Consider the following 27,858-nt stretch of genomic DNA (forward strand, 5'->3'; position numbering starts at 1 on the left):
AATCCGACACAAGCTTCATTCAAATTACCCAGAACATATAAGCGTCCTGGATTGGCCGTGCTATTGTCTGAACTTTTGCAGAAAAAAGTTTTGAAATTAAAATTTCGTCACATGATAGATATCACGACAGGATGCCAAGGATTTGTTGACCTTATTAATAACCCTTTCACCACCATGGTTTGTCCCAAATCTATTGTTTTCTATAGTAAAGTTGGACCTGTATACAGGGAACTGGGGGTGAAAGGGTGAAGGCTTCAATTTTACCTGTGTACTTCTCTGTATATATTTGCTATTAAATTATCATACAGCTCAAATTCTTTGAAAGTTGATTCTTCTGTTATTGCTACCATTGAAAACATAGTAATTGATGATAGTCATCACGAGCATGGTAATGGTCATGGTAATGGGATCATCAACATCGTCATCAGGTCGTCAGTCATTATCATCACCACCATCATCATCAAGAGTTCAGAGGTATCTGGCCACATGCCTAAATGTTTTGTTATGTTTTTCATACATGTGAAATGAACCTTAGAGAAATCATCTTAGACTCTATACATCTTACAATTCCTTGTTTCTGCATCTTGTTGACTTCACTCTATGAACTTGAAGAGGTAACTAGAAATTTTCATCATTGATGCATGCTTTATTGAGATTTTGTAAAGAAGGAATAAATTTTCATGAATTAATCTTCACCAGTATCTCTAATTTTTGTTTTGACCACTGGGGGCGCTTATGTGCATGCAACATGCACTACTCATTATGATGCTTCCCATGCAAGAACTCTGACAAAATTTGAGCATTGGGACATGTACTATCGGTGGCTACTTCTCCCACAGAACAAGGTAACCCCTTCCCTATGTTGTTATTGACTCTTGGTACATAAAGGACTGAAGTGGAGCTCATTGAAATTTTTGTGCAGGGGAGATTTCAATCAGTAGACAATATTTGGCCTGAAATTAGACATTTTACGGTGTGTCATTTATGAAGGTTTTTGTCAAGGCCACAGAGGACAAGTTTTGGATGCAATTTCTTTGAATTTGTCGCAAATTACAAAGGGACTTACACAATAGTGTTGATCGCGATTTCGGGTTTGTTACTAAATATAGCTGCGCGCGCGACTTTCAGACAAGTATGCTGAAATTCAGACAAATGTCGTTGTATGCACGGCTGTTGTTGCAGCTTGTAGTCTCAGTCATCAATTCATACGAATAAGTGTGACGCTAAATAGCCTTTCTAACACTCGCAGGTTTGATTTTCGTCGTTTATGCTGAAAAATGTTTATTTATGCATATTAATGGGAGAGAACAGTGACGTCATTTGCGATCAGCGCTATTTCCTTTTTTAGCATTTTATGTCTTATGGCCAAATATGAGAACTAAAATCAAAGAATCCAAAAATTCATTGGCAGAACCAAAATTGACAATTATGTGTCATTTACCCACAAAACAATGAGTATCAATCAGATCAACATAACTGGATTTAGAGATTCTTCATCAGACAATCAGTGAAATGAAATATTCCCATTTAAAATGACATGAAACTAATTTCTTCCGAATAAGTTCTGCTACATAAGGTACATCTGTCCCGCTATTCCTTTGAAAATAATACACACACAACTTTGCTTATTGAACATAGTAATTTTTTTTTTTTCTCAAAATTTACATGGCATTTCTAAGTGTCATAGACTTGTTTTGAAAAGAATGACTGCATTGAGGAGACAGAAATATCACAACCCTGATGAAAAAAAAAAATTGACATGACCTTTGACCCGTGATGATGATCAGCATGACAGCAAAAGCTGAATGCGTGAATTTGCATCCCTTTAACACTGGGCTAAGATGATTTTTTTTCTCACATAGGAACGTTGCAATAATTGTTTAATTAATCTTGTAGATCACATATAAAACATCAATCCTACAATCCACTCCCCTTATCAAGACAGATCTAAAGAGAAATCTTCATATAACAATGCTAAAATCAATCGACTTTGTTTCTCATAAGAAAGTGGCACACACCATGATAACCATTTTGACTTCAAACTATTGTTGCTAGCCTTAAAATGCAAATTTTGGGGATCCAAATGGTGTTTTTTCCCAATGCTAAAGGCAATCTCCCATTGAAGTGGATTGTTGTACATTTTAATAATGCACAAATGCTACCTTAGGGCCTTTTGCCCAGAATTTGGATTGACAGTCATCGAAAGTTCAAAGGTCAACACTCTTCAGCGACGCTGCCTACACACTCAAAGCACATGCCAGTATCAAAAAGTTCGCTGATTAAAAACGCAAATTTTGACTTTGCAAACAGATATTGACCAGTCATAGGTGTGAAATGACCGTTTCAAAACACAGTGATCCACCTCTGAGCAAAGTCAACATGGTACTGTGCCCTTGATCTAGGCACTTTAAAGACAATGGAATGAAAAACATCACAGTTTAATAAAACAAATCTTAAACATGGGGGGACTAAGATCAAATACAATTACACGTTTTCACTCTTGAACTTTCAACTTTCACCCTTTCAACTTGCAGAACTTGATCAAATACTTGAGTCGTCCTTGGTACCATTGGACCTCTCTCAATTCAAAACCACACATTCAAGGGCATCCTGTACTCCTCGTTTCACTGCATGTTAGTGCCAGGACAAGTAGTAGATTAGTACAAAGCTTGAAAATGCATACTCCTATCGTACAATTAACAACATTCTAAGTAAAGCAAATATTTCAAATACAAGCATTACAGATATGGGGATGAAGTGTCGACACTCTCTCCTGTAAAATGCACTTGGATCACCACTCACTTTCATCTCAACAATTGCTACAGTTTACGGAGACAAGATTTTCTAAGTCTAGAAGTTATCTGTACTTTTTGCGGATGCAATATCCTGACCTACAAGTACCCATTAAAATCAAGCAAAACAGAATAAAAAAAAAGATTTACAGAATAATTGCAGTGAAATAAAGCATCTCTGCTTTGTACAAAGAGAATCCATTGTATTCAATTTAAGTTCTTGTTATCAAGCAAGATAATTATGATTTCCAGTAGAGGGAAAGAAAAAATACAATAAATGTTGGTTTTTTTTGGCAGTCGTATAAAATCTGATGAAAATGACAACAGACGTATCAAGTTCATGAAAAAAATGTCATATACACAGAAATATTTCTCATTTAAAACTTCTGGACAATATCTCTACTGCATTTTTGCTCGCTTTCTGGCTATTGCGTCCTCTACTGCCCTCAGTTGTTTTAGAAGCTCCTCTCTGCGCGACGTTGTCGTCTTTGGTTTCGCTGCAGTTGTGCCTGGTTTGGGGGCGGCGCTGCCACCGCTGGCCGCTGAGGGCGCTGCAGCAGCTGGCTTTGCCGATGGCCTGGCAGCTGCCTGAGCTGGGGCTTTTTTCTCGGCTGGGGCTTTGGTTGTTTTGCTGACCGCCTGGGCCGCTTTGCTCCCTGAGGGTTTCACTGCAGTGGCGTCCTTCGTGACTTTCTTTGTCGTTGGTGGAGGTTTCGCCACAGCTTTGAGATCTGCGGGAAAATGTAAACCATTATTGCGGTGTCATTCTGCGACTTCAAATGATAAACGAAAGAGCATACATTGCTGTCTATAACATCACAGAACACTGCTCTTCAATGTTGCTGTAGAGGAACTGCGTCTAAATACAGTTTGAGACTACCACAGTTTTCAACACCTTGGTGATTTACATGAACAACAAAATGACCAAATATACAGGAATATATGTCCCATGGACATCTTTTGCCTGTGATCTAGAAACCACAATTACACATCACACCACCAGCTCTCTTGTTTCAAATTATCACTGTCTTACCTGTCTTATCAGCAGATGGTTGGGTCGCCTTGACTGTCGGTGACGGAGGCCGCGGTTTCTTCGCTTGAGGGCCACCTTCACTTGGCGCAGTGTACCTTTTCTTAGCTGTTGTCGGGGTAGTGGAAGATGGTTTTTCTGCCGGAGGCTGTGAGAATAGAGTCACAGATGAGGAAATAATATGACCAACAGATAGCTCACACACTTTTCAAAATTAATGTCATGCGAGTTGGCACTTGACAAACTGACTGACTTTTCACAAACCTTTGCCATATGTTTTCCCTATCCCAAATTTTCTCATCTATTTATTTATTTATTTATTTATTTATTTACTTATTTATTTATTTGGAAATCCTACCGATCAAGCCCAATTTACCGGTTCCTTAATATGTTAAAGAAAACTTCAAAGAAAACACTGGGGAAAGCTGAACAAGACAAAAACAAAACAAAGAGAAATATTTACAAAAATAAAATCAATTGGGGCTACTCTTTTTATGAATTTAAGAATTACGATATGCAAACATTTTTGGGGAAAAAATTCTCTGAGCACCATGGTTGATTTGATAAGTTCTCACATCCGAAACAGATCAAGAATTTCTTCGCAACACCAATGGAGCAATTTTTCGCAGTCACTAAGTTGAACTTGACAGAATAGCTGTGAGAAACCGACACCTTTTCCATCAACATTCTGTACATACCTTCTTAAGCAATGTTAGCTTGATGTCCTTATGGGCACTTAACTTCAGCGGATTTGGTCTTGAGGTTGAGGCTGGGGAAGTGGTAGTCACTGGCGGTTTTGCTCTGTATCAGGAGAAAAATTATTCACCGATAAAAATGCATATGTGGATTCATCAATGAAACAAACACATCCGTTTGAGAAATGTCTGCTTCAATATAAATTTTACGATCAGCAACCAATCTTTTTCAATTCAATGTCAATTTTTTTCAATTCAGTATCAGATTAAAACTTGCAGTTGACAAAGTTCAACACACAAAATCCAGCATGCAAAGAAGTAGATACAGTATTACTCTGTTATAAAATTACTTTCTCTATCCATGGAATTGAAACATTTTCTCAAGAAATGCATACAAGGGGTCTAGTGTAACTTGTTTGTTCACTTTCAGTCCACTTCAATAATATTTAGACCTTACTCTTGCGGCAATCTCAGATTTTCTATGATTAAACAGAAAGCATTCAATATTAACCCTGCTGCCACCATTCCTCTGTATACAGGTCTAAATTTCCCCTACATATCCATAGGAATGTCCCAAAGTTTGTCAGTGACAGGGTTAGATATAGCTATAATTGCAATTCTACTGGAAGACAGATCTGTATGATGAACAGCCCCTTACTTTGTATTGTTGCTGGATTTTTCAGGCTTGACCTTGGCCTTGGCTTCTGAGGTCTTCACTGGCTTGGGTGGGGCTGGGGGCTTCTGCGGAGGAGGGGGCTGTGGTGGAGCCTTGCTGATGATTTCTTTGTGCTGGTTGGCTTGCTCGGAGCGGGTGACGGTGAAGCCTTCGGGGATGCCTTCACCGGCTCTTTGGGCTTCACTGATTTCTTGGATGGTTTCACATCTATAAAAGACAGAAAAAGGAACGTTACATTTTTCTTTAGATTTCTTATCTATGTTCTCATTCTCTCATATACTTTACATATGAATTATCAAGGAGGAAACGTCACTTGTATTTACAAAGGCCATTAAATGTGGGTTGGTTTGTACCACCCTATCATGTGATATATTGGACGTGTTAAGTCTTTAGAACATATATCATCTTTTTCATTCTGAGTTCAAACCATTATATTTCCACTTGCCATGAAGAATATTCCTCTAGCAACTGACAATATTAATTGTAGAGTCCTGATGCTGGCAATAAATACAGTCAGAATATATAATCCTGTATGAAAATGACTCCTTTGAGCACGCTATTAATTGAATGAACAGTGAGTTCTGCTCATCCAGATTATCAGTATTTCTTCTCTGAATATGAAACAGAAGCTACGTCACAAAGATCTCAAAGACCTACCATTCTTTGGAGGCGGTGGGGTAGCTTTCTCAGAGCTTGCTGACGATACAGGACTGGCCAGATCCCGGTACATGTGGTCAGAATCGGCACTTGCACTGGACTTGCTGGAAGAGACACTCGAAACGGACGACACACTGCTGACGCTCATGCTGCGAGAGTGGGAGCGAGAGTGTGACCTTGACCTCGACCTGGATGACATTGATCGTGACCTGCTGCGGGATGAGCTATAGGAGCTCCAACTGCTGCGACTGCTGTGGCTGCTGTAACTGCTGACACTGCGACTCCTTTTCCTTCTTGGTGGCTGTTTAAACAACATATTTTAAAAATTAAGAAATTAAGTTACTATCGAATGTACATGTAGAGATACATACCAGTTAAACATGTATTAGGTGTGGTTCCATTCAGTAGGATTGTTTCATACATATGGTCTCTTTTGGTAGCTGTGTCTGCCAAACTTATACTCTCCACTGTCACGTTTGACGTTATTGGCAGTTAGTGGGAAAGACTAATTTTTTTTTTTTATTCTACGTCACAAAATGTGTAGACATGTTCATCTGTACAAGACATACATAATAGTACATGTGCGATACTCTCTATGAATAGTAATTACCTATATGTTTCCAACCTCTTTGATGAGTATTGTAAACCTTTGTATGCACTCCTCAAATTACAGTACATTTTTGGCAATCTGAAATTTATTTTTCACAATGTATTATTGAGAAAGAATATACGCACCTGTCGTTTTGGACTTGGAGTCTTAGGTCCCGACTTGGATGGTGGTTTCTTGGCCACTGGGGGCGCTGTTGCTTTCTTGGTTGGAGCAGGTGGCTGTTTAGATTCACTGTGGAAGAATCAGAAGTCACATAGTAAAATGAAGCATAGGCACTGCATCAAATGAAAAGTACATGTGTATCTACCATCCAATAGGACCATAGATGGAATTTCAGAGTTTCATGGCCTTGTTTGATTTCCCCTCTAAGTTTTACTTGTTGCTTAACCCTCCCCCTCCCTTTCCCCTATCCCTGTACACAGGTCCCCCCAAACCATTGAATACAATGGGTTTGGGGGCTTGGACCAAACAAAAAAAGGGACAAGGATAAGAAATAATCCGCCAATACAAAAATACCAGAGCAGTACACTCATTATATGCTGCCTGTAATTGCAACAACCGGAATATACACATACAGATCATGAGGGGAACGCTCCATTAACTCTGTACGTACCCGAGTAAACCCGAGTTGGTTATCAGAGGATTAATCTCTATGTCAACATATGCGAACAGATTATCTTTTAGTGTAAACAAAACATTAGCACTGCCGGAACTACTTTTAGCATGGCCCACGCCGTGACGGCTCTTGTCCGGCACTCATGATTTCCGACCAGCGTTAAAAGTGCCGTCCAGCACTTGCTGTTACTTTGAGGTCATCATTTAGTTCATAAATTGCATGAAGAGTTTACAAAAACGATGGTACTATAGAATCCCTTTCAAATAAAATGCTGTTTAAACAATACTAGCAGTTAATTAACGTACGCTGATTTTGCATACGAAAAGCTATTTTTGTATGAATGTTTATACTATAGAAAGTACGGTAGCGAAAATCAGCACAACAAAACAGGACTTCAGCTAAAAACAGGACTTTTACTAATCTAAACTAAACGTACTCTTTCAATTTCAGTTCAGACTCAAATTGCGGAAAGGTGCATGCAATGTAATGAAAGTCACGAGCAAACTTTGGTGTCAACGGATCCAGTCTTTGAATTATCAATGAACACTCACTTATTTTTCTGGTCAAAAGCCAAAGGCTACTTGTCCATCGCAACAAGCCTCTCTGTTGAATCCGCGTGTCATTTTTAGCCGGATGCCGGCCAAATTGACCGGCTACTTCCGTATTTTGGCCGGCTACTTCTCAGCAATGTTTCGCTCTCTAGCCCCGAAATTCTGGTTTTGATAATAATATTTTGATATTTGTTGTCTTGCAAGCCGGAGATAACATTTCAGAAGTGCCTATGTGGCTATATGTAATCTAGCAATTTACGCGGTGAACTTGTTGCTATCTAGTATCAGCCTGTAGTGCCGCGATCTGCGAACGTGTACTGTACTTGGAATCGCTCTCGAGGTCATCCTTGCTTTCCCGACTACAGCCCGAATTATTCCGACGTTCACATCGGGTGCAGCTTACCATTGAAAGTGACTTTACGCCCACCGATAGCCGGCCATTCCGAATAAGCCGACGTTTGTTTCTCTCAAACGCGAAAGAGAAGAAAGTCTCAAACGCGGAAGAGAAAGTCGACGCTTCAGAGCTTTTGTTTTCTACGTAAGAGTAGGGCCTTGTCTGATGGGTAGGTTTTTGATCAAATGTAAAGCGACCAAAAGTTACTGAGTCTCATTTGTCATACTTTTGAAACGCCACGTCAATCCATCCATAGTCGATCATAGATCTACATCGCGTTTTGTGGAGGGGCCGTGGTTAAGCGGAAGGGAAAGTCTACGCTTGAAAACTTTGATTTTCTGCGTAAGAGTAGGACTTTGTCTGTTGGTTGCCGGAGGTTTTAGATCAAATCTAAATAAAAAACAATTATTTGGTCTCATTTTTCGTACTTTTGAAACGCTACGTCGATCACAGTGTAAACTTTCAGGTCGACCACAGTCCCTCTATCCACCGGTCTGGAAACGCCTATTGTAAAAGGTGTCAATCACCTGGATCGCACAGCCAAACCGCGATACGAGGGGCAGTCACGTGATAATGCGTAGCTTGGGTTTGTCCTGCATGCCACAGTCCCCGATTGTGTGTACGCTTTTCTCGAATTTTCGCTGTTTTTGGCTCTCTTAAGTGTTCTCTGCGTCTATCTACGACACGAAGACAGAAATTATCATATCCTGAAACCGGTGTTTGTTTTTCGTGATCCTTCTCCCATCGTAAATGATGATAGTGTGCGATAATTTCTGGGGTTGATCGCTGCGAGTGTGTTGACGCATGGATGTCTATTTTTTACATCCATGGTTGACGTAGCACAAGCAACGGCTGGAATCACACCGGAAAATTTGTCGTCGCTTTCTCTTGCAATGCTAATATTCAGTGCCTCCAAATATGATCTAAATATGTTTTCTGTGTAATATTCTGTGAAATCATGTCTGTTAACTGAGCAGAATAGGAAAGACAACTGCAGAAATGCATGGATAGAGGGACTGTGGGTCGACCGATATTGCATTATGTGTAAGCTTACTGTGTCACAATCGACTAGTCGACTGCAGGTTGTGTTGTACACATACGGTGTCGTACAGGTTGACGTTGGGTGTCGTCAATTTGGAATTTTATCAAACAGAACATTGGAATTTAGCTCTCTTTTTCAATTGTATTCAACATCACCAAAAATCAATGGTAAGCTCGCGAATTCGTTTTATTGTGAAATTAATACGTGAATTAAATCACTGAAAATTGTGCCGTCCGCCGACCGGCCTCGTTAACTGCCTCTACTATATCTCCTTTCTTATAATATGTACGAGTGGCCATACTGTTTACAGACGGATCCGGCTAGCAATTCATTGACTTAAATTCGCTCTATAGGAGATGTAACGTCACAGGATACGCGCAGCTCTTGGAGTCCTTACTCAGTCCATGGAGGTAGCTACTACCTCCATGCTCAGTCATTACGTTGTTTGCAAGTGCAAGAAAAATCTCGTGGAAAGAACGTTCCATGCTGTTCTGATCACATTTGCATATATGATCAATGCGCGTTACTGAAGTGAAGCGTCCGAAAATAGGAAACTTGAATGAAAGTGAACGAAGAACGATATTTGGTTCACCATATTTCTAAAACTTAGTTTAGAGCCTAAATTAAAGAATAAACTAGATTACTTGCATTGAAAAAAGGGCAGTTCACTTTTTCCTGTCAACATAGTTCCATGTGCAAGCATATGTGTGTGCCCGTGGTACTGAGTGAGTCGTTACAGCCCTGACGTTCCTATCATAGCACCAGCTCGATAAGATAATCGCAACAATGGAAAATTAACACCTTGGGATTAAAAGTCTTCTGTTTGTCACCCGAGTTGGCAGGCAGCAACTCGGGTTTCAGGTACCATCAAAGTTAATGGAGCCTTCCCCTAATGTGAAGAAAGAAGATTTGAGGGAGCGATTCTTGGATTCAAAGTGGACATTACTTCATCATATTTGGTCAAATATTGAAAATGCAAGGTTTACCAAAGTAAACAATTTCTGCGGTTTGTTTCAGAAAGTTTCAATGTGACGTGAATAGGGATATGATGCCATTGTCGATAATGTGGTAGCCTATCACGCTGGTATACAGTTGTCAAAGGGGTTACAAGACAGACCTGAGGTGCGAGTACTACTGTACTATGATGCTCCTTTATTGGATTATAGAGCTGAATCGATGCTCACCTTGCCTTCGTTGATTGTTTCTGGGCTGGCGGTTGTTTACTGGTTGGTTTACTCGGCTGTTTATTTGACGGTTTGGCGGCAGGCTTTGAAGGAGCGGCGCCCGGCTGTTTTGCAGCTGGCTTTGTCCGTTGTTTTGCCTGCGCTGCTGGCGTGGTGGATGCTGGCAATGGAGTTGACTTTCCAGTCGACCTCTTCTTGGGCGACGGAGTCGGGGATGGGGACCGTGAACTGGAGCGAGAGTACGAACCGCTGCGGAAAGAGCTACCTGATGATGACCTTGAGCGACTGGAACGACTTGTGTATGAGGAATATGAAGACGACCTTGAACGTGATCTTGACGAGCTGGAAGCAAGAACATTGTAAGTTAGCCTGAGAACGCAGAATATTTGATGTGCAGTCAGTTTTAGAAATTCTTCTACTTACAAAAACTCTTGTTTTAGGAAAATTAAGCCCTTTGTGTGGATGATCAACCCCCCACATGAAAATGATATCATTTAATTCATAAAACTGCTTTTTCTCCGATATTGAGATTTCTGTTCTGTACATATCATTTATTGGTTACTTACAAGGAAGATGAGTATGTTGAGCGTGATGAATATGAAGAGTATGATGATCGCCGCCGCCTGCGTCCACGTGACCTTGACCTTCTTGGTGATGCGAGTCTCTTCTTTGGAGACTTTGATCTACGCCATGGATCTGTCCACTCATCCGGTCGCCGAGTAGAGGAAGATGGCGGAGCAGCTGGCTCGTTCCTGTCTTCCCTATAGCTTCTCCCATTCCTCACATCAGCCCGGGTGTCGCGTGCTTTGTTGCGTCTTCTCTCCTGGCTGATTCCCCTCGGTGCTGGGGAGTATCGTTTCCTTTGTCTTTCCCTCTCCCTTCTGTCTCTCTCCCTATCCCTGTCTCTTTCTCTCTCTCTTTCTCGCTGTCTGTTTTCCTGAAGGGTGAATACATAATGACAAGTGAATATCACGTCAGGGAGTATGATAAACAAAAAAAAAACATAATCAACTGATGACATTCAGTAGACAATGTTTACATTGTATTTACTTGGACTGGTCTCCCAAACATGCCATCGAGCCAATCGTTTTAGCCCTCTTGTGGCAACTTTCAGTTTAGCAGATAATTTTTAGGGCTCTCCTAGCCTACCTCACAATTAAGAAGACACACACCAGTTCTGAATAAAGCCAATACTGCACTCAACATAGAGCACCACATTTGGTTTCATTGCTTAGCAAAATGAACTTGATTTTGGAAGTTCCTTTGATTTGCCACTTACCCTGTAATGGTCATAAGCTGGTGGCATGGGAGGCTGTTCCGGCTCTCTGGTCCATCGCACACTGAAATTTTCGTATTGACCTGCCTGCCAGTACTGTGATGATTCTGGCTCATAGTAGTCGTAACTGGAATTTGAAAGACATGCAAAAGCTATCAACCTGGAGAGATTGCTTGCACTGGCATATTTGATCATGGTATGGTCTAATCATATTGTTTGAGAAAGTAGAGATGGGATTCTTCACATAGGCAAAAGAGGGTGGAAATGAGCAATAGCTGCCATTGGTGCAGAGTAGTAGATACAAGCGTCAAAATCAGGCTCACACAACAGCACTGTGGATGCCATAAAAGCGAGTTAATTTTCAGCAACACTTTGTGCCAAATTTTATTGGCAACTTATCTATCTCGGACCACCTATCAATCAAAATTACCGCCTATTTGAAAAACTGGCATGTCATACTACTTACCCAGCATAGTAGTCCTCCCTGTATCGGCTGGCTCTTTGGTAATAGTCATTTTCTTTATCATGCTCTCTCTCCTCTTCAAACGTTGCGGTGATCCGTTTCTCTTCAAAATCTCCTCCACCTTGCTCTTTCTTCTTCAATGCCTTTTTCCTGAGCTGTAAAGAAGTAAATCAAGCACATCATCACACAGTGAATATTCTCTGCAAAGCAGCCTAATGAGTACCCCAGTTGACACATTCACTGAGTATCACACTGACCTCTGACCCTGTAACTCTGGAAAAATTTGCATCTCATCAGCAAACAAAAATCTAAATCTGGTGAAATACATACTCTGATTTTGGCATTTCTTCTTTTTGCTCCCACAACGTACATGGCCAATGTATCTTTTTCCGTCACTTATTGTTTTTTATTTTGCCAATATACTTAACCATAATCACAATTATACAAGGTATACACAGCTGTGAGATATGTGACCTAAAATGATTGTGGTTTCAACAAAAATATTCAACATGGAAACTAAAAGTGAACTGGATGGTGTGTAAGTTTATTTCAGATTTACTTGAAAAAGGGGGGGGGGGGGGGGGGGGGGGGGGGAGACTGAATTTATTCAACTCACCTCTTTAGCATGTCTCAGTCCCCTCTCCCAAGCAGTCTCTGTTGGGGGGTCTTCTGGAGGAGGTGGTGGAAGAAAAGCTTCATCATCAGGACCCTACAGACGGACAGAAAGATAAAAATAATGTTATGCAACACATCTGTTAGTTGTTCCTGCTGAAAATAGGGATTTTAGGTCACGTGACATTCGTGTTGAACGTACGTGTTAGATGCAGGTCTAGTCCGAACTTTCGTGTTAATTCTTAAATAGACCAAATAATCAGATAAAATGAAACTGTAGTGTTGAAGCTTATTATTTTCACTTCATTTTGGGAAATTTTCACTTTTGTACTACGATAAATGGCAAAGCAGCACGACTACAAACTCACGCGTACCGGCGATTTTGGCGTCCATTATGAGCGTTGTATGGTGACCTCAAATGTCCCGCGAAGGAGATCGAATATATACCTCTTTGATAGGCTCTCCGCATGACTTATTCGATCGCATCACTATTTTTTAGGGGTGGTACGAAAGTAGAGATCATGGGCTTCATTTTGAGGGGGCGAACGTTAAAATCGGCCGAGAAAAACTCAATCTGTGATCAAACTTTGTGTTTCGTTTGTTTTTTTTTGAAAAATCTTGATTTCCTTAAACGTTCGGCCCCAAAATTAATTTTATGATAATATTAATTGTAATTCTGCAATAATTACGAGTCTGACGATGCGAAAAATGATGCTTAAGGCCCTTTTTAGCGAGTATGGTTTCACCCCAACTTTACATCCGGGCACTCCCAGGAATCACATACAAGTAATCAGCGCTTCGCCGCATGTTCTGTGAGTTCCGACGTTCACGATTTTGCAGCTAGATTTGCCTGATTTCTTATCAAACGCAAGGATCTAGAGATATATATTTCTATATGACTTTACCCTTTCTAACGTTATCTTGTTCGAAGTAGTTTGATTTCCGGGTGATATTTTTCGATAGACACTGAGAAGTTGTCAAGCCAGTACTCCAGTGTAGGCATACGCACGTGCACCGCACTTTGCCGATACTATAGTGAACTGCTCACATGCACCGCACTTAGCCGATACTATACTGAAATTTTAGTTTCGATCTTTAGTTCCCGAGAAGGTGACTATTTTGGTTCTCTCTGAAGAACAAGGCCGTAGATTATTAATTTGTTCTTTCCACATTAATGGTGTTCCGGACTTTGGAAAAGTTGGTTTTTATACTGGTTTGTATTTCGGACCGCCGACTTCGAGGGTCTATGGTATTTCCGGGGCAGCGTAATTTTGCATCCAGTTTAATGCAGTTGTTCATTCTATAAATGCGTGTTGCTGTTTTACGGCATAGACAAAGGGTTGAGAACGAAGTTTTTTTGACTTTTTGGAAAAGTTCTCTGTAATTGTTAAACTTAAAATCTACATTAATCAGACATTTCATAATCATTTAATAAAAGTTGTAATCACACACAAAAAATAAAAAAAAAATTTCCGACGTTCGAATTAAAAAAAATATAAAAATATATTTTGTTAAATTTAAATCAAGTTCTAAAATGTCACAGGTATCATTTGATTGTTTACAGGTATTGTTTATTTGTTTACCTTGTAAACATAAATCTAAAACTTTTTTCATATATGCAAAGTAATATATGATGGAATATGATTATCATATTTCTGTTGATGTTCACAATACATAATGCATACAGTGATCAATGTCACAGGTATCATTTGATTGTTTACAGGTATTGTTTATTTGTTTACCTTGTAAACAGCATTCTAAATAATATTTTTTCATTTATGAAAATTAAAAACCATTGAACATTTCAGTCAGCAATATCCAAAAAAATTTCATCAATTTTCAATAAGAAATGCTTGAGTTATTGCAAAAAGCAATAGAAATTGCAATTCTAGTTTCCTCAAACAATGTTCAATATGGGGTCACCTGGTTGTAATGATAACTACAGGTGTCTACCATGGCATAATTTCTAAATAGGAAGCTGATTTTTTTCAAATTCAACAGGACATATCTCTGCACGTACTGAACCAATTTTCATCAAACAAAATGCAATCAATTGGTCTTGAAGAGAGCTTTCTTTTGATATATAATTTATCGTTATTGTAGGCTGTCTATTAATTTCATGTAAAATCCCTACTGAAAACAAAGTGATACAGACGATTGTGCCATTGACCTACTTTTGTGCGACCATGAAAAACCTGAAAGGCATATTGATGACTTTTTTTGCACAGAATCTGGAGTGCCTACATTATTGGCATTTACCTGTGTTAATTTTTCTATGGAATACCGATTTCTGGCAAACATAGATGTGCGAGATGGAAATATTTCTACGAAATTTCCAATTTGAAGGAAGTTTAGGTTTTCTTTTCACAGACTGTATTTTGTAAAAGAAGAAAGACTGAAATAGAGAGTGAAGACACACTGATGTAGTGAGTTCACAAGCTTTTTATGCACAAATTGTACCATACACATACCTGACCCATTCCCCAGATTCCACCATAAGGACCAGAATTCAATGGCTGTGGTTTATTCTTGTTGGGTATCAGAGAATAATTACCTGTAGGTTCAAGAATATGAGTATTATTTTTGATTACCATGACATTTTCATTTTTTCCATCAAAATATGTTAGTTTCTACATGGGAATAGATATCAGTCTTCTCAAGCCATATGTACCAGCTTCTAATGTTGTTAGAGCTGTCCAGTTACAAAGTCAGAGCTACATCATTTTACAAGTGGTATAGCCACAAACTAATGATGTCAAATCGCCATACACAGAGCACAGATGCCTTGTAATTATGGAACTGTGTATTGTGTACGGCGATTTGATGTCATCATTTTGTGGCTATACCACTTGTAAAAAGTGTCCAATCAGAGCTGTATCTAAAACTTTTTAAAGGGACAATATCAGTAACTTTTCAATGTAATTCATATATTTTGTTCAAGAAAAAATGTACATTTTCTTCTTTTCCATAAAGTACGGTATGTTGAAATACACAGAATTAGCCTTGCAAACACCATGCATTGTGGAATGTTTGCAACATTATTGTGGATAGATAAATTCTCATCAGGATTAAAATCCAGTTGTCCACATTAAAATTTGGCATTGCACACATACAGGCTGACAATATGAACACAAGGCATTCCAAAACGACTTGGGGAGTAGAACAAGAAACTGTATTTAAAACAGAACAGAATACTTGAAAATACATTAAAAGTTACAGCTAATGAAGCTTTACAATGTTTGAACAAACCACCTTCCCTGTGACCTAGATTCTTCCCGTGCTGGCTGAAGGTAACTGCCTCCTCATTGTCAAGTGATGTAGGTTGATCATTGCAACTCGGCCAGTCAACCAGAACACAGAATCCTCACATTTGAAAATACTACTAACAGCTAATTGTAAAGAAGCACCCATTGTTTTCTCTTGGTATCTAAATTTATGAGTTATGTACCGTATTTCGTCATCTTTCTTTACAAAACTTGGTGCAGCTTCTCTGTAAATGCATTGAATTCAAAGATCGGTGATCACATACTTGTGCTCTAGTTTTTGACCACAAACAGGAGAATACCTACACTTGTGGAACTGAAACTGGCACCAGCAGAAAGTAGATCTTTTGTGACCGTACTTGAATGGGATAGCCAGACTGGACACACAGACACAATGCCCTTTTTTTATTTTCATTTGAATTTGGAGTGGAAGAAGAGAACATGTGTATATGAAATACTGCTTCTAGACATACATTCACTATAACTTGAAGTCTATTGTGTAAGCTTTGAGAAACTTTTTTTAATGCTAAAGCCTTTCAACAAATCCATGTGAATGGACAACAATATGTCCGTAAGAGGGGACCATTATGAATGATTTTGCATTTGATTTTTTGTATTTTTTTTCTTACTTTGAAATTTTTTGCAACAAATGCAAAACAATTTTAATCCATATCACAATTTAATACACTTAAAGAACGCAGTTTGAAATCCTCTCCATGCTAAAGATGGAATTATGTCTGATCACAATCACTGCAATCTCCATTACTTCATATGTTGGCCAATTGTTATGTAATGTGACTTTCAAGGGGTTTTTTGTCATCTGAAACCACACTTTGATCGATGCACCCTGTATACAAGGATGATGCACCACTGACTCAAGTCCTCTTCAACCTGAGAAAATTTTCTGCAAAAATGTACATTTGTTGGAAATTGGGCTGACCCAAAGAATGTTCAGAAAATATGGAAATTCAATCAAAGTGTATAATTTTACAATGACTGTAATACAAGTTTTTGTCTGGAACGGCATGTCAGGATCTGTACACAGGAACAAAGTATAGAAACAGTGGTAAGCAAAGTCTGAGCTGTTACCTTTGTCGTTAACTCCAGGGTGAAGAAACCTGCATGACTCTCCCCAGGTGCAGTGGCCTTTGTTATAAAACCTGCAAACGGTCTCATCTGTGGCTTTCTTCCAGTTGGATCCTTCACTTCACCCTCCTCTAAATCATCATCCTGCCACAGAATACAGAACAGCACAAAAGAATTTTAATGACAGTATAGTCATGTTTTCAAATCTCCTATCATCATGCTTATCATGAAAATGTAAAATACTTTGTTTTTTTTTAAATGACATAAGATCCGATATGTTCACAATCGTGGAATTTCACGCTATTGCCAATATACAACATCTTTGATATGATTTGAAGTGTTATACTTCCTTGTACAGGCAGTTTCTGGTAGATGCTGACTGGTGCCAACAAAGCACTGCCATATTCATGCCCATTAAGTAGTCAATTTGACTAGTTTCACAGGTTGAGGACAAGGAGTCCTGAGCTCACTCTCAGCATTATTACAATTCAACATCCTCCTGGAGAAGACATTCCTACAAAGGCAGACTATTACCACAAAATTTGCCTTCAGTTACACGAGACAAAATATTGACTTTTATCAAAGGATAACAATATTTTTCAATATATTACATATTTATTTACTAATGGATCAGAACAGGCATGGTTTTCATTTATTTTTGATGTTTCCACAAAATTGCAATCACAATGCTACAACAGAACATGTACAAGACATGTTTCCTTCCTTCAAGTATCAAATCAGTAAATTACTCATGCCAACTAATCACCACTATGCTCAGGCCTACTTCTGTAACCTGTTGAGTTCTTAAGTTTCGGTATCAGTGAGCATGAAGTCAAATAACTCTAAGAGTTATTGGACGTTATTTGTTGACCTCATACTTCAAAATTGTGTCAACAAATCTCTATGACAACATCACACAAGGGAAAACCAGAACAAAAACAGTGAATTGTTAAATAATTCTGAGCTGCAGTTTTGGATCTCTATTCTTAGCTCGGCATATGCTTATTTATCACAATGTTAAGTGACCAAACATACATACATATTGTATTGCTCTTTCTGAAAACATATTTTTGACATAACATGTCCTGAACGTTGCAGTTCAACAAAGAGTTGAATATTTGAAGTCACTGAAAACAAAAACACTGTGAACAAGATTTTTACTGACTTAACCCGCAATAACATACCGTGCATGTACAGTAGATGAAAACACGTGAATTTTGGCTCAGTGATACTTTTTACTGACTTGGCTGTTTTTTTTACTGTTTTTGTATAGTCCTGCGTCTCCTACCATTTTGTAAATTTGTATTATATATTTTTGATGTTGTATTTGAGCCACGCTTTTAACTGCCCGTGTTTGGGATAAATAAAGTTCTATTGATTGAATTGGCAGATTGGGAAAGGACAAGCCTGGCAGGATAAGGGTTGAAACCCACTGTCTACTGTGAAGACTGTGCATTCAAACTCAACATGATTGCTGAGGTTTTCTTTATTGACATCTGAATTCACGGAAGATGGTTTGAACTTGTTTATTCAATATCACAGCTTACTTTGAACTGACTCCACTTTCAGGCTACTGTATGTACTGTGTCATACCCTGGGAGACAGAGGATGTAATTTTTATTGACACAACATCTGTGATACATGCAAGTTTAATAATAGGTTTGGCATGTATACGGAATAATCAAATTTATTGCAAACTGGCGAGCAGCATTCAACAACAGACCAATCAGTGTATGTATTACATGTACATCATTGCTGCTGTTACCTCACAAAAAGAGTCACCTACATTCTGTATAAAAAAAATTCTTTTCGGAGCTTAATCTAGAAAAATGTCCCTGAACTATAGGGTATCATGATGTTGCAGTTTAGACTAGAAGGGTTCTGTCAAACTAAAGACAAATTCTACTGTGAACATAAAACAGAAATCATGTAACCTTTATACCAGTCTGTATGCTAGAAATTTCAGAGAGATACACTGATTAAAACATTTCACAAATCAGGAACTAGCATGTATGTGGGGCATCATGACGGTAGCATCATGGTGGCAAGATACTACATGTTTTCTCAAAGCTGATAAATGACAGCAAGATTGTGAACCACATGCCAACAAAACAAACTGCCAACGATACAATTATCCACCACACTAAAGCAGAAAAACACACACACCCAACAAATGAAATTTAGCAACTGGTCTTGTTAAGCTTTGTTGACTTTCTAAAATCCAATTTTAAGGGTTCTCAACAAGGGGGGTTTTGAGGGGAACGCCTCCCCTGTGTTTTTGGAGCATTCTATCCATATGTTAATAACAATACAAAACAAAGAATTTTCCACAACAAAATAACATGCAAATTATATATTGCTGTTGTAAATTAATCACCATTTGTTTTTTCTAGGCTGTGGAGAACATTGCTAACATGTTGAAAAAGTGCAAAATCATATGAAGCAAATTCAGTTTGCTAACAGCATACAAACTTTCACAACTAATACCGATATCCTATATTAAATCACGTGTGGAGAAATATCAAACTACTAACTTACATCATCTAATTCACCATCATCATCTTCGTCATCATCTTTAACCTCGCCATCATCTTCATCATCATCCTCCTTACTCTCATCAAGTTTTCCCTTTCCTTTGTTTTCATCTGCATTTTCCCCTTCTTCCACAGTCTGCTTCTTCTTGACAGCATCTTTATCAGTCTCTGCGATATCGTCTTCTGTCTTGTTTTGTTCCTGAGTTGGATGGTCGTCCACTACGTCTTCATCGTAGTCAAGTTCCGCGGCTTCCTCCCCATGCACCTCCAGGTGGTGCACAGGTTTATTTCCTGACTGAGGTGACTCATCTGAAACACTGTCTTTCACGTTATCCCTAATCTCTGCCTTGTCATTTGCCGTTTCGGCTTCTCTGACGAGGCCCTTTCCTCCCTGAGAGACAGAGGATTCCCCGCAGTCATCAACAGACTGCTGTCTCTCCATGGCAGGCTGTTCTTTTGTTTCACTGTCAGTTTGCACAGTCGAAGAAATAGTAACGTCTTTCATTTCAGAGTCAATGTTTTCAGATTTCTCCGTGCCAGCCTGTTCTGCTGGCTCAGAGACAATCTCGTGAGAGTTTGTTGAAACAATTTCATCAGTTTCTGTTTTATCTTTCACATACTCAGAAATCCTTTCTCCAGGTTGTTGCTCAACTAAGCCCTCCTCTTCATCTTTGTCCTGAATTAATCCCTCATCAGAAGAGCTGACCTCTTTACTGGGTAAATCTTTAAAAACATCTTCTCTGATTTCTGGGTCTGCAGTGTCATCAATGTGAGGGTCTGCAGTGTCATCAATGTGAGGAGCATCCTCACTTTGTAAATGTTTGATCACATCATCATCATCTTTGCTATCCTCTTGATGTACATTAGGGAAATCCTCAGTGTTTCTTTCATCAGCACACACATCTTCTTGCACGGTGGACTGAACATTTTCCATTGGCTCTTCCACAACATTTCTTTGCTGGACAAACGCTGGTTCATCATCATCATCATCAAGCTGACCTTCACTATCATCATTATCACCAATAGGTGACTGGCGGGGAGAATCAACTTCGATTCCCGCCATAAAATCAGTGTCACTTTTCATCGTATCAGCTACATCAACATCTTGCAGATTGACATCATCTGTCTGTTGCTGTAATTCAGTGACAGACTCATCCTCTTCTCCCTCCTCAGCTTTGCTTTTATCCTCTCCTTCTTCTTCTTCCTCCTCCTCAGGGACGTCCGAGTGTTCTACATTCGATGAACTGTCATCTGAATCACTGGATATCGGCTCCACTGCAGCACTAGCAGAGTCTGCAGCAGGGTTTTCCTCATCCATGGCAAATGTCAAGAACACAAATTTGCAAAATGTTCACACGATCTAAAATCCAGCAATAAAAAAATGAGGTGGTCCCCTGTCTGTCACCAAGATCTGCGGATAGAATGGGTAACACAAGTCAATCAAGATAAGTGTGATTGTAAGGGGATACCTGAATTACTTTAAGCATAATATCGCGATAAAACAGGCCAAGGTGACAAAGTTTTTAACCGGTATAATTGCAACAAGGGGAAAGATGGCTCCACAAATGGCACAATAATAATCTCCTTGTCCTTCACAAAGCATGCTGGGATACAACATGGTCTGCCGCTAAACAACACAGCTCCGTTTACCGAACACTAGCGTTCTCTGGCATCATTGATACCGACGGACATCAATCTTTACGACGTCGGCTTTTCACGCTATTGAAATTGAGAATATGGGCGAGCCAATCCGTTCTTCTGCTCGATAAAGAAAGCAAAAGCATGGCTAGCTCTGAAGGCTGGGGTTCGTAAAACGTGAGCCTGGCGGTTTGATGACGTTTGGCTCCCTCGGCAAATGAAGAACAGAAATGCTACAAATCAGACAGTGTGCACTTACCGATTGTTAAGTGTTATTTGAAATCACAGAATTTTCCCAGCAATCATTGCAAATAATCGAATTTTGTACGAAAACTTCAATGTTAAGGATCAGAAAATCGGCAGCGAAGGGGGGATCCCATCAACTAAAATGGTGGAAACTTACACTACTTCGGTTGGCTAAAATACGTCACGTGAGAACCCGCGATTTAAGTACTCCTAGGTTGATAAGAAAATATCTCCTGACGCATAATCGTCACGAATGCCAACCTAAGGGGCTTATTATACTGAAGAAATTTATATAGAAAGCATTTTAAACTTAATTATTATTTGATAGATTTACCCATGAAAATAACGCCGAGCCAGAGGATAAAATAGTGAAAAGTTGAATTAATTTATTTTGTCTTGGGTGGTTCCGGTAGTGTGACGTCAGAATATTACTCTGGCCGCCATCTTTGATTAGCCGGCTTGCGGACGTGCGCTATAAGGTTGACACTCGAAAATGATGTCGGTAACAGCCCGTAGTGGGGTTTTAGGCCCCTATCTATCCGCGACAGCACAAGCAGTAGCTTCCCAAGTGCGTGCACCTATTTACTGTGTAGCTCCAGCCGCTACTAAGATAACATTACCGTCTGAAAAGGAAGCCCTTACGACAGACTCACTCCGGCAGATTCTTCCTCGAAGTGGCAACCTCAGAGTAACATCCAGTCCACACGGTAAGGTCGCAGGTACCTTTGGTACTACTACTGTCGTCGAACTTTCTACCACTCGATGTGAATTTCACCAAATTTCTTAAACATTCGAAAATTAATTCCACGAGACCATGGTAATTTTCACGATTCATCTCTAAAACCTGACAGAAAATGTGTACTGCGACAGTGTTACGCAAACTTTGACCTTGGCAGGTTTCTAAATGAGCTCCAGTGCATTGCAACACGGATCACCGCGAGTACTTACGTACATGTACTAGTATTGTATCGCTATTGCTTTGGGGACCGACTATGGTGTCACCAAACCATACCAACCTGATTTAAGATCAGTGGACACGCAAATCGTGTCACATTAATTGCTAGCGAGCCGATGAGATCCGGGGAGGATAGAGAACAAGTCGGAAACCCCTACTGGGAAACCTGTTTTAGAAATGTGTGTGTCCACTGCACTTGTCTTGACAGTGACGTGGGTCAGTGTATTTTTTCTTTTTAAAAAGAGTACGTTCAAATTAAGACTGCTGATGGATATCAATGGAATATGGTCTAAGCAAAGACTTCTGAGAAGCCGTAATGATATGTACGATGTGTGTATGCAGTGATCGAAATAATCGGTGGCAATGGTGGCATTTGCCACCAAAACTGTCAATCTGCCACCAAAATTTTTTTCTGGTGGTATTTTTCTGCCACTAAATTTTGGGTCATCATGTCATCGATCCTACAGCTTGAATGAAGGAACACTAGTCTGAAGGAACACGCGTTGTCTGACGGCGGAAAACTCATTAGCCAAAAAAAAACCCAAACTAATTGCGACATTTTGGCATGAATGAAAACACAGCGTGAATCCAAACTTGTGATTGGCTAATCTCCATATCGATGACAGCAGCTTTTGTACACTTGACATGTTGTTGACCTCTGTGATAGCCGCATATGCAGTCATACGGCACAAGATAAAAGCATGTTGTGACATTTTGAAAACAAAGCCAAACTGCACCCTGCATGAATTAAATAACAATAAATACATTGCAATTCATTAGCCAGTACAGGCTCAAAAATTCCTATCGCCCGACGCCCGTGGCTAGTGAATTTTGCGTTCGGGCAAGTAAAATCAATATGCTTCCCGTCCGACGGGCAAGTGCACCAGCGGTTGAATTCTAAGCTCTGGACAATTCAAGCTTGAAAACGTATTTCATTAGGTCTGTACACGCCTACAATCATTGTAAGTCCTTCAACTCTCAAAAGTTTTTTCTGAAAACCCTTGAAAATCCGCCCGACATCGCAAAATAATCGTTCTTGCTGTCAGAAAACACAAAAAGTCGTAAAAATACAGTTTTGCGACATGTTCTCTCCGACGACACGAAGTGAACTCACTGTTTCGTATGTGTGCCGTAAAGTGGTATGCTCTTGACAGTGGTTGCCATTCTCTTTGTGCAAGTGCAGCATGAGTCGTATGACAGTCGATCGGCTTCACGCGATAGTGTAATTGCACCCTGTGCTTGGTAAATGGATGTACCGGTAAACTTATTCGAAGCATGGATCTTGGCAATGCTTACTGTTCAACGTAAATCAACACCCAGATGAAAAAGTACAAGTTTACATCGTAGTCGAAACGGGCTCAGTCGACCAAGGAGGCCACATATTGCAGCTACGTAGTGCGTGAGATGCAGACAGTTTCAAATTACGTGACCTTGGTTGTTGGGATCTGCTCTCACTTACAGAAAACAAATCTGCACTGAAGAGTAACGAAAACGAAACTTGAATCTGCTCTCTTGACGAATACATTTATCAAAATAAAACTTTGAAAGACGGCTGTGCTCAGTGAGTAAACATGTAAACAGGTAAAAGGGTTGCAGATGTACATGTGCGTATGCATTGGCAGATAAACACTAGCAGAGCAGTTGTTTGTGATCTCAGCTTGATAATAAAGAGCAGCAGCCAGCTATGCACATTGTAAATCACACAATCTTATTACTCTTATGCAAAGATTTTAATTTGGATTAGGTTGTGGAAAAATTCCAAATTAAAGATGTTTTCTAGATGGCCAAATCTACAGAAAAAAACTAAAGTATTCTCACATTTTTTCTGCGACATTTCAGATTTGGTAATAGTCCTTCATTTTAACAAGAATGTAGTTCATGTTTGAATCTGTTTTTTCCCTCTTTGAATTCACTTCATATGGCCAAACTCTTGCTTTCTGTTACAAATTACTGGTACAGTTATTAGAAATATAGGGCAAGTAATTTTTCCTGTCGGGCAAGTAAAAATGAAATTCACGTGTCCCACGGTTGGTAAGTTTGAAAATTTTTTTTCGAGGCCTGCAGTATGGGTTGATTTTTTGTGACGTGTACTCACCATATTTTCAAGAATTTACAAATTAGAGTGAGTATGTAGCAATGACAAAATGTTGTACTATACCGATCACAAACTGCCACCAGATTTTCCATAATTGTCACCTGATTTTATATCCGGTGGCAAACTTTTGCCACAAGAAATAAAAAAGTATTTCTATCCCTGGTATGACTCATATATTTAAACTCCGAAATGATAAAGTTATGGAACAAGCTTCTTTTTGTATAACTTAACCAAGCTGTGTATATTTATCACCAGATTTTCTTTTGTTGTTATATGGACAATGAGTCCGAAATAAAGTCTATAATAATAATAATAATAATTATGTTGGTGGTAGTTTTGACTGCACGTTCACGGTTCATGAGGTATTGCCGGTCTTTCAAACGGATTATAATGACCACACAGTAAATGTACTGTAAAGTAAAGTCAGTCCCTTTAAAGACAGATGAGAAACAAGTACACTGCTCCAACCTGGTTGGAAGCACAGTAATACAAATAGCGCAACTTACTATCATAGACAGTCTCGCTTTTACTGTCTATGTTACCATCCAACAAAGGTGTTGATCAAGCATTCAGGCCCTAGTTGGCCCTTCTTTGTTAATTGTACGCCAGTGACATTCTATTTATGGTGAATTGGCCTAAAGCAGTACTCTCATGAAATTATTAATTAAAGGTCCCTCCAACAGGTAAACAGAAAATGCTGGTAAAGGTACCAATCACAGAACTAGATTTTTCAGGCATCCATGGTTTTGAGTAGTTACAACAGGGATATTCAGTTATCCGTGTATAGAATACAAGGCTCATGACTTTAATTACAACCATGACGTAAAGGAAACACGATATTAAATTGTAGTTTACATTGTTCTATATTGTTGATCTGGTGAAGATCAGTAATTTTTGTATCATGCACTCAAATAGGAGCTCATATCATGAAAAGCAGTGACAACATTCACAACAGCAATTTAGCAGAGTGACAAGCACAGGTACATTTTTCATTTGATTACTAACATACAAAATGATGAATATCTTGAGTCTCATGAAGGCTTTTCAATTTTTTCTTTACATGTAAAGGTCCTACACAAGTGCGGTTTGCCCACACTGATATCAAGGTGCCAGACTTTTCATATTACCGCAGAGATCCAGTCTCCGACCCAAAACAGCCATCGGAAACCAGCGCAGCGGGCCGCCGTGCATTCACATACACCATTGTCGGCGGAAGTGGTATCGCCGGAGCTTATGCCGCCAAAAACTTAGTCGTAGACCTGGTCAGTTCAATGAGTGCATCAGCCGATGTGTTGGCACTTGCTAAAGTTGAAGTCAAGTTAGATGAGATTCAAGAGGTAAGATCTATTCCAGAGTTTGCCATTTTACAAGGGTTGGACTCATTCATCCTCCAGTCTCCTGCTTTGGGATAGCAGAGATCACAAATGATCTTAAACACCATTTGATTTAGAAAATTTTGAAGCTATCACCAGAAAATTCATATCACAGATTAATTATGATAGTCATGTGTCAAAGACCAGTTATGGTTCAAGTAATAATGAAACAACTTGCTGATAAAATTTGATGTAAACATAACAATACAAATTAATGCAAAAATTTTTCTTTTACTTGTTTTTCCACAATTCTAAAGTAGATTGACCCTTGATGGCTGTGAGATATTTTTGTACACAGGGATTTTGTGAACTGAAACTCCTTTGGAAAAAATACCCATGGCATTTAAAAAGGTCTCTTGGTTCAATTTGATATAGCACTTGCATGGTTCAAACCCACGTTATCAATGTTTGTGCATACTTAAAGTTTCATTACGGTCTCAAACAGTAGGTTTATTTTGTTTCTCTCTACAGGGCAAAAGTATTACTGTCAAGTGGCGTGGCAAGCCCCTGTTCATCCGTCACCGAACGTCAGAAGAAATTGAAACAGAACAAGGAGTTGATCCTGCGTCGTTACGGCATCAGGAACATGACAACGAACGTGTCAAGAACCCTGAATGGCTCATCTTGATTGGAGTCTGTACCCATTTAGGCTGTGTGCCCATCGCTCATGCTGGAGAATACGGCGGTTACTTCTGCCCGTGCCATGGCTCGCATTATGACGCATCAGGCAGAATCCGAAAGGGTCCAGCACCTGAGAATCTCGAAGTCCCTTTCTATGAATTTTCGGATGAGACCACAGTTGTAGTGGGTTGATCCCAATTCTTGTGGATCCTCACTCAGGGATGCGTGTTTGCCTTTTAGAATTATTGTTTCTTTTTAAAAAAATTTTACCCGTTTTGTGTAATTTGGTTGAAATGTACAAAGCAAGAATTTAAGAATTCATTTATGTGTGCACATTCTTAAACGAATTACATACTCTGTGTGTCAAGTGAAGGAGAATGCTTTTATCAATAGATTTGCCAAGTGGTAAGGATACGATTGACATCACTCCCATAGTTTAGTGAGGAACCATTGAAAAGTAAGGAAATAAAACAAATAAGTTATTTTTAAGTCAAGAAATGTGTGGTCCGTTTTGTTATGATATCATGTGACCTTTTCCAATCCACTTCAATCCCTATCCTGCCAAGTTCATATCTCACCATCAGGTTAAGTTTGCTTCAACCGGGAGGTCATGTGTCCCATATGTTGCATTTTAAGATAGCCTTTTAATATATGAAGGCCCTTGAAAACACAGATACAGTGAACATGATTTTTACTGACTAGACATTTTTAAACATACCAAGCTAAGTGAGTGAAAATACGTACAGACTTGGCTCGGTTCTGCCTTTTTACCAACTTTGCAGAAAGGTAAGTGATACTGTCTGGCAGAAAAAGGCCTAAAGGACGTAGGTGTTTCAACAGTTCAGGATGTGCAAGATGTGTGTCTCAGACAACTAGCAATACAGCAAATAGAGTATGAACATTTTACTTGATTAAAGTTGAATGATACTGGGTAAAAAGTATCCAAAGGTGTTCAGAATGTAAATAAGTCACTTCTCTGTACCCTGCAAACTACAACCAAAAACTTAACCCTGGATGAGTGAGAGTATGTTATACATAGACTTTCTCTTCATGGGCCTTCAGAGGAATTCCCTATCAGTTGCATGCAATAGCACAATTGTCCAACTCATTCCCCATGGTAACAGGTCATACAGAGTTTCATTAGAGGTTAACTGTCTGCTAGACACAAAGATTTTACCTGTATACTCTCCATTGATAAAATTTAGTTTTGACCAAACCATAGAGGTGTTAGAATAGTTTTGTTTCACAATGAATGAAGGATTGAGCCAACAGGAAAATGTTCATGGTAACATAAATTATTAAGTTCTCCCCTGCAGCATGCTACCAAGTAGGCAAAATGAGAAAGAGAATATGTACAAAACATGTAGTGTTTTGGAGGGCCATGGCTTCAGTTAATGATTACATGTAATATGACCCAAGGGCAAGGCTAATTTTCTAGTACAATTATTT

The 27,858-nt window shown here is 39.3% G+C and overlaps 2 protein-coding genes across 2 annotated transcripts; one reads left to right on the plus strand and one right to left on the minus strand.

Moving 5' to 3' along the window:
* Positions 1 to 2,392: 2,392 nt before the first annotated feature.
* LOC139148511 (zinc finger CCCH domain-containing protein 18-like) lies at positions 2,393 to 21,519 on the minus strand. Its single transcript, XM_070720001.1, is given in 16 exon segments — positions 2,393 to 3,523; positions 3,826 to 3,970; positions 4,521 to 4,623; positions 5,176 to 5,400; positions 5,832 to 6,151; positions 6,586 to 6,691; positions 10,248 to 10,589; positions 10,814 to 11,184; positions 11,527 to 11,650; positions 11,990 to 12,141; positions 12,603 to 12,695; positions 15,070 to 15,152; positions 16,951 to 17,028; positions 17,031 to 17,091; positions 19,486 to 20,892; positions 21,379 to 21,519. Coding segments are annotated over 15 exon segments (3,849 nt in total). The 5' UTR covers positions 20,800 to 20,892; positions 21,379 to 21,519; the 3' UTR covers positions 2,393 to 3,191.
* A 263-nt stretch (positions 21,520 to 21,782) lies between these two features.
* Positions 21,783 to 26,907, plus strand: LOC139147875 (cytochrome b-c1 complex subunit Rieske, mitochondrial-like). The gene is made up of 3 exons (XM_070719090.1): positions 21,783 to 22,072; positions 25,484 to 25,752; positions 26,260 to 26,907. The coding sequence occupies exons 1-3, from the start codon at positions 21,859 to 21,861 to the stop codon at positions 26,599 to 26,601; spliced, it is 825 nt and encodes a 274-aa protein (XP_070575191.1). The 5' UTR covers positions 21,783 to 21,858; the 3' UTR covers positions 26,602 to 26,907.
* The last annotated feature ends 951 nt before the right edge of the window (positions 26,908 to 27,858 follow it).

This window comes from Ptychodera flava, chromosome 13 (genome assembly GCF_041260155.1).
Source record: "Ptychodera flava strain L36383 chromosome 13, AS_Pfla_20210202, whole genome shotgun sequence".
Taxonomy (NCBI): Eukaryota; Metazoa; Hemichordata; class Enteropneusta; family Ptychoderidae; genus Ptychodera; species Ptychodera flava.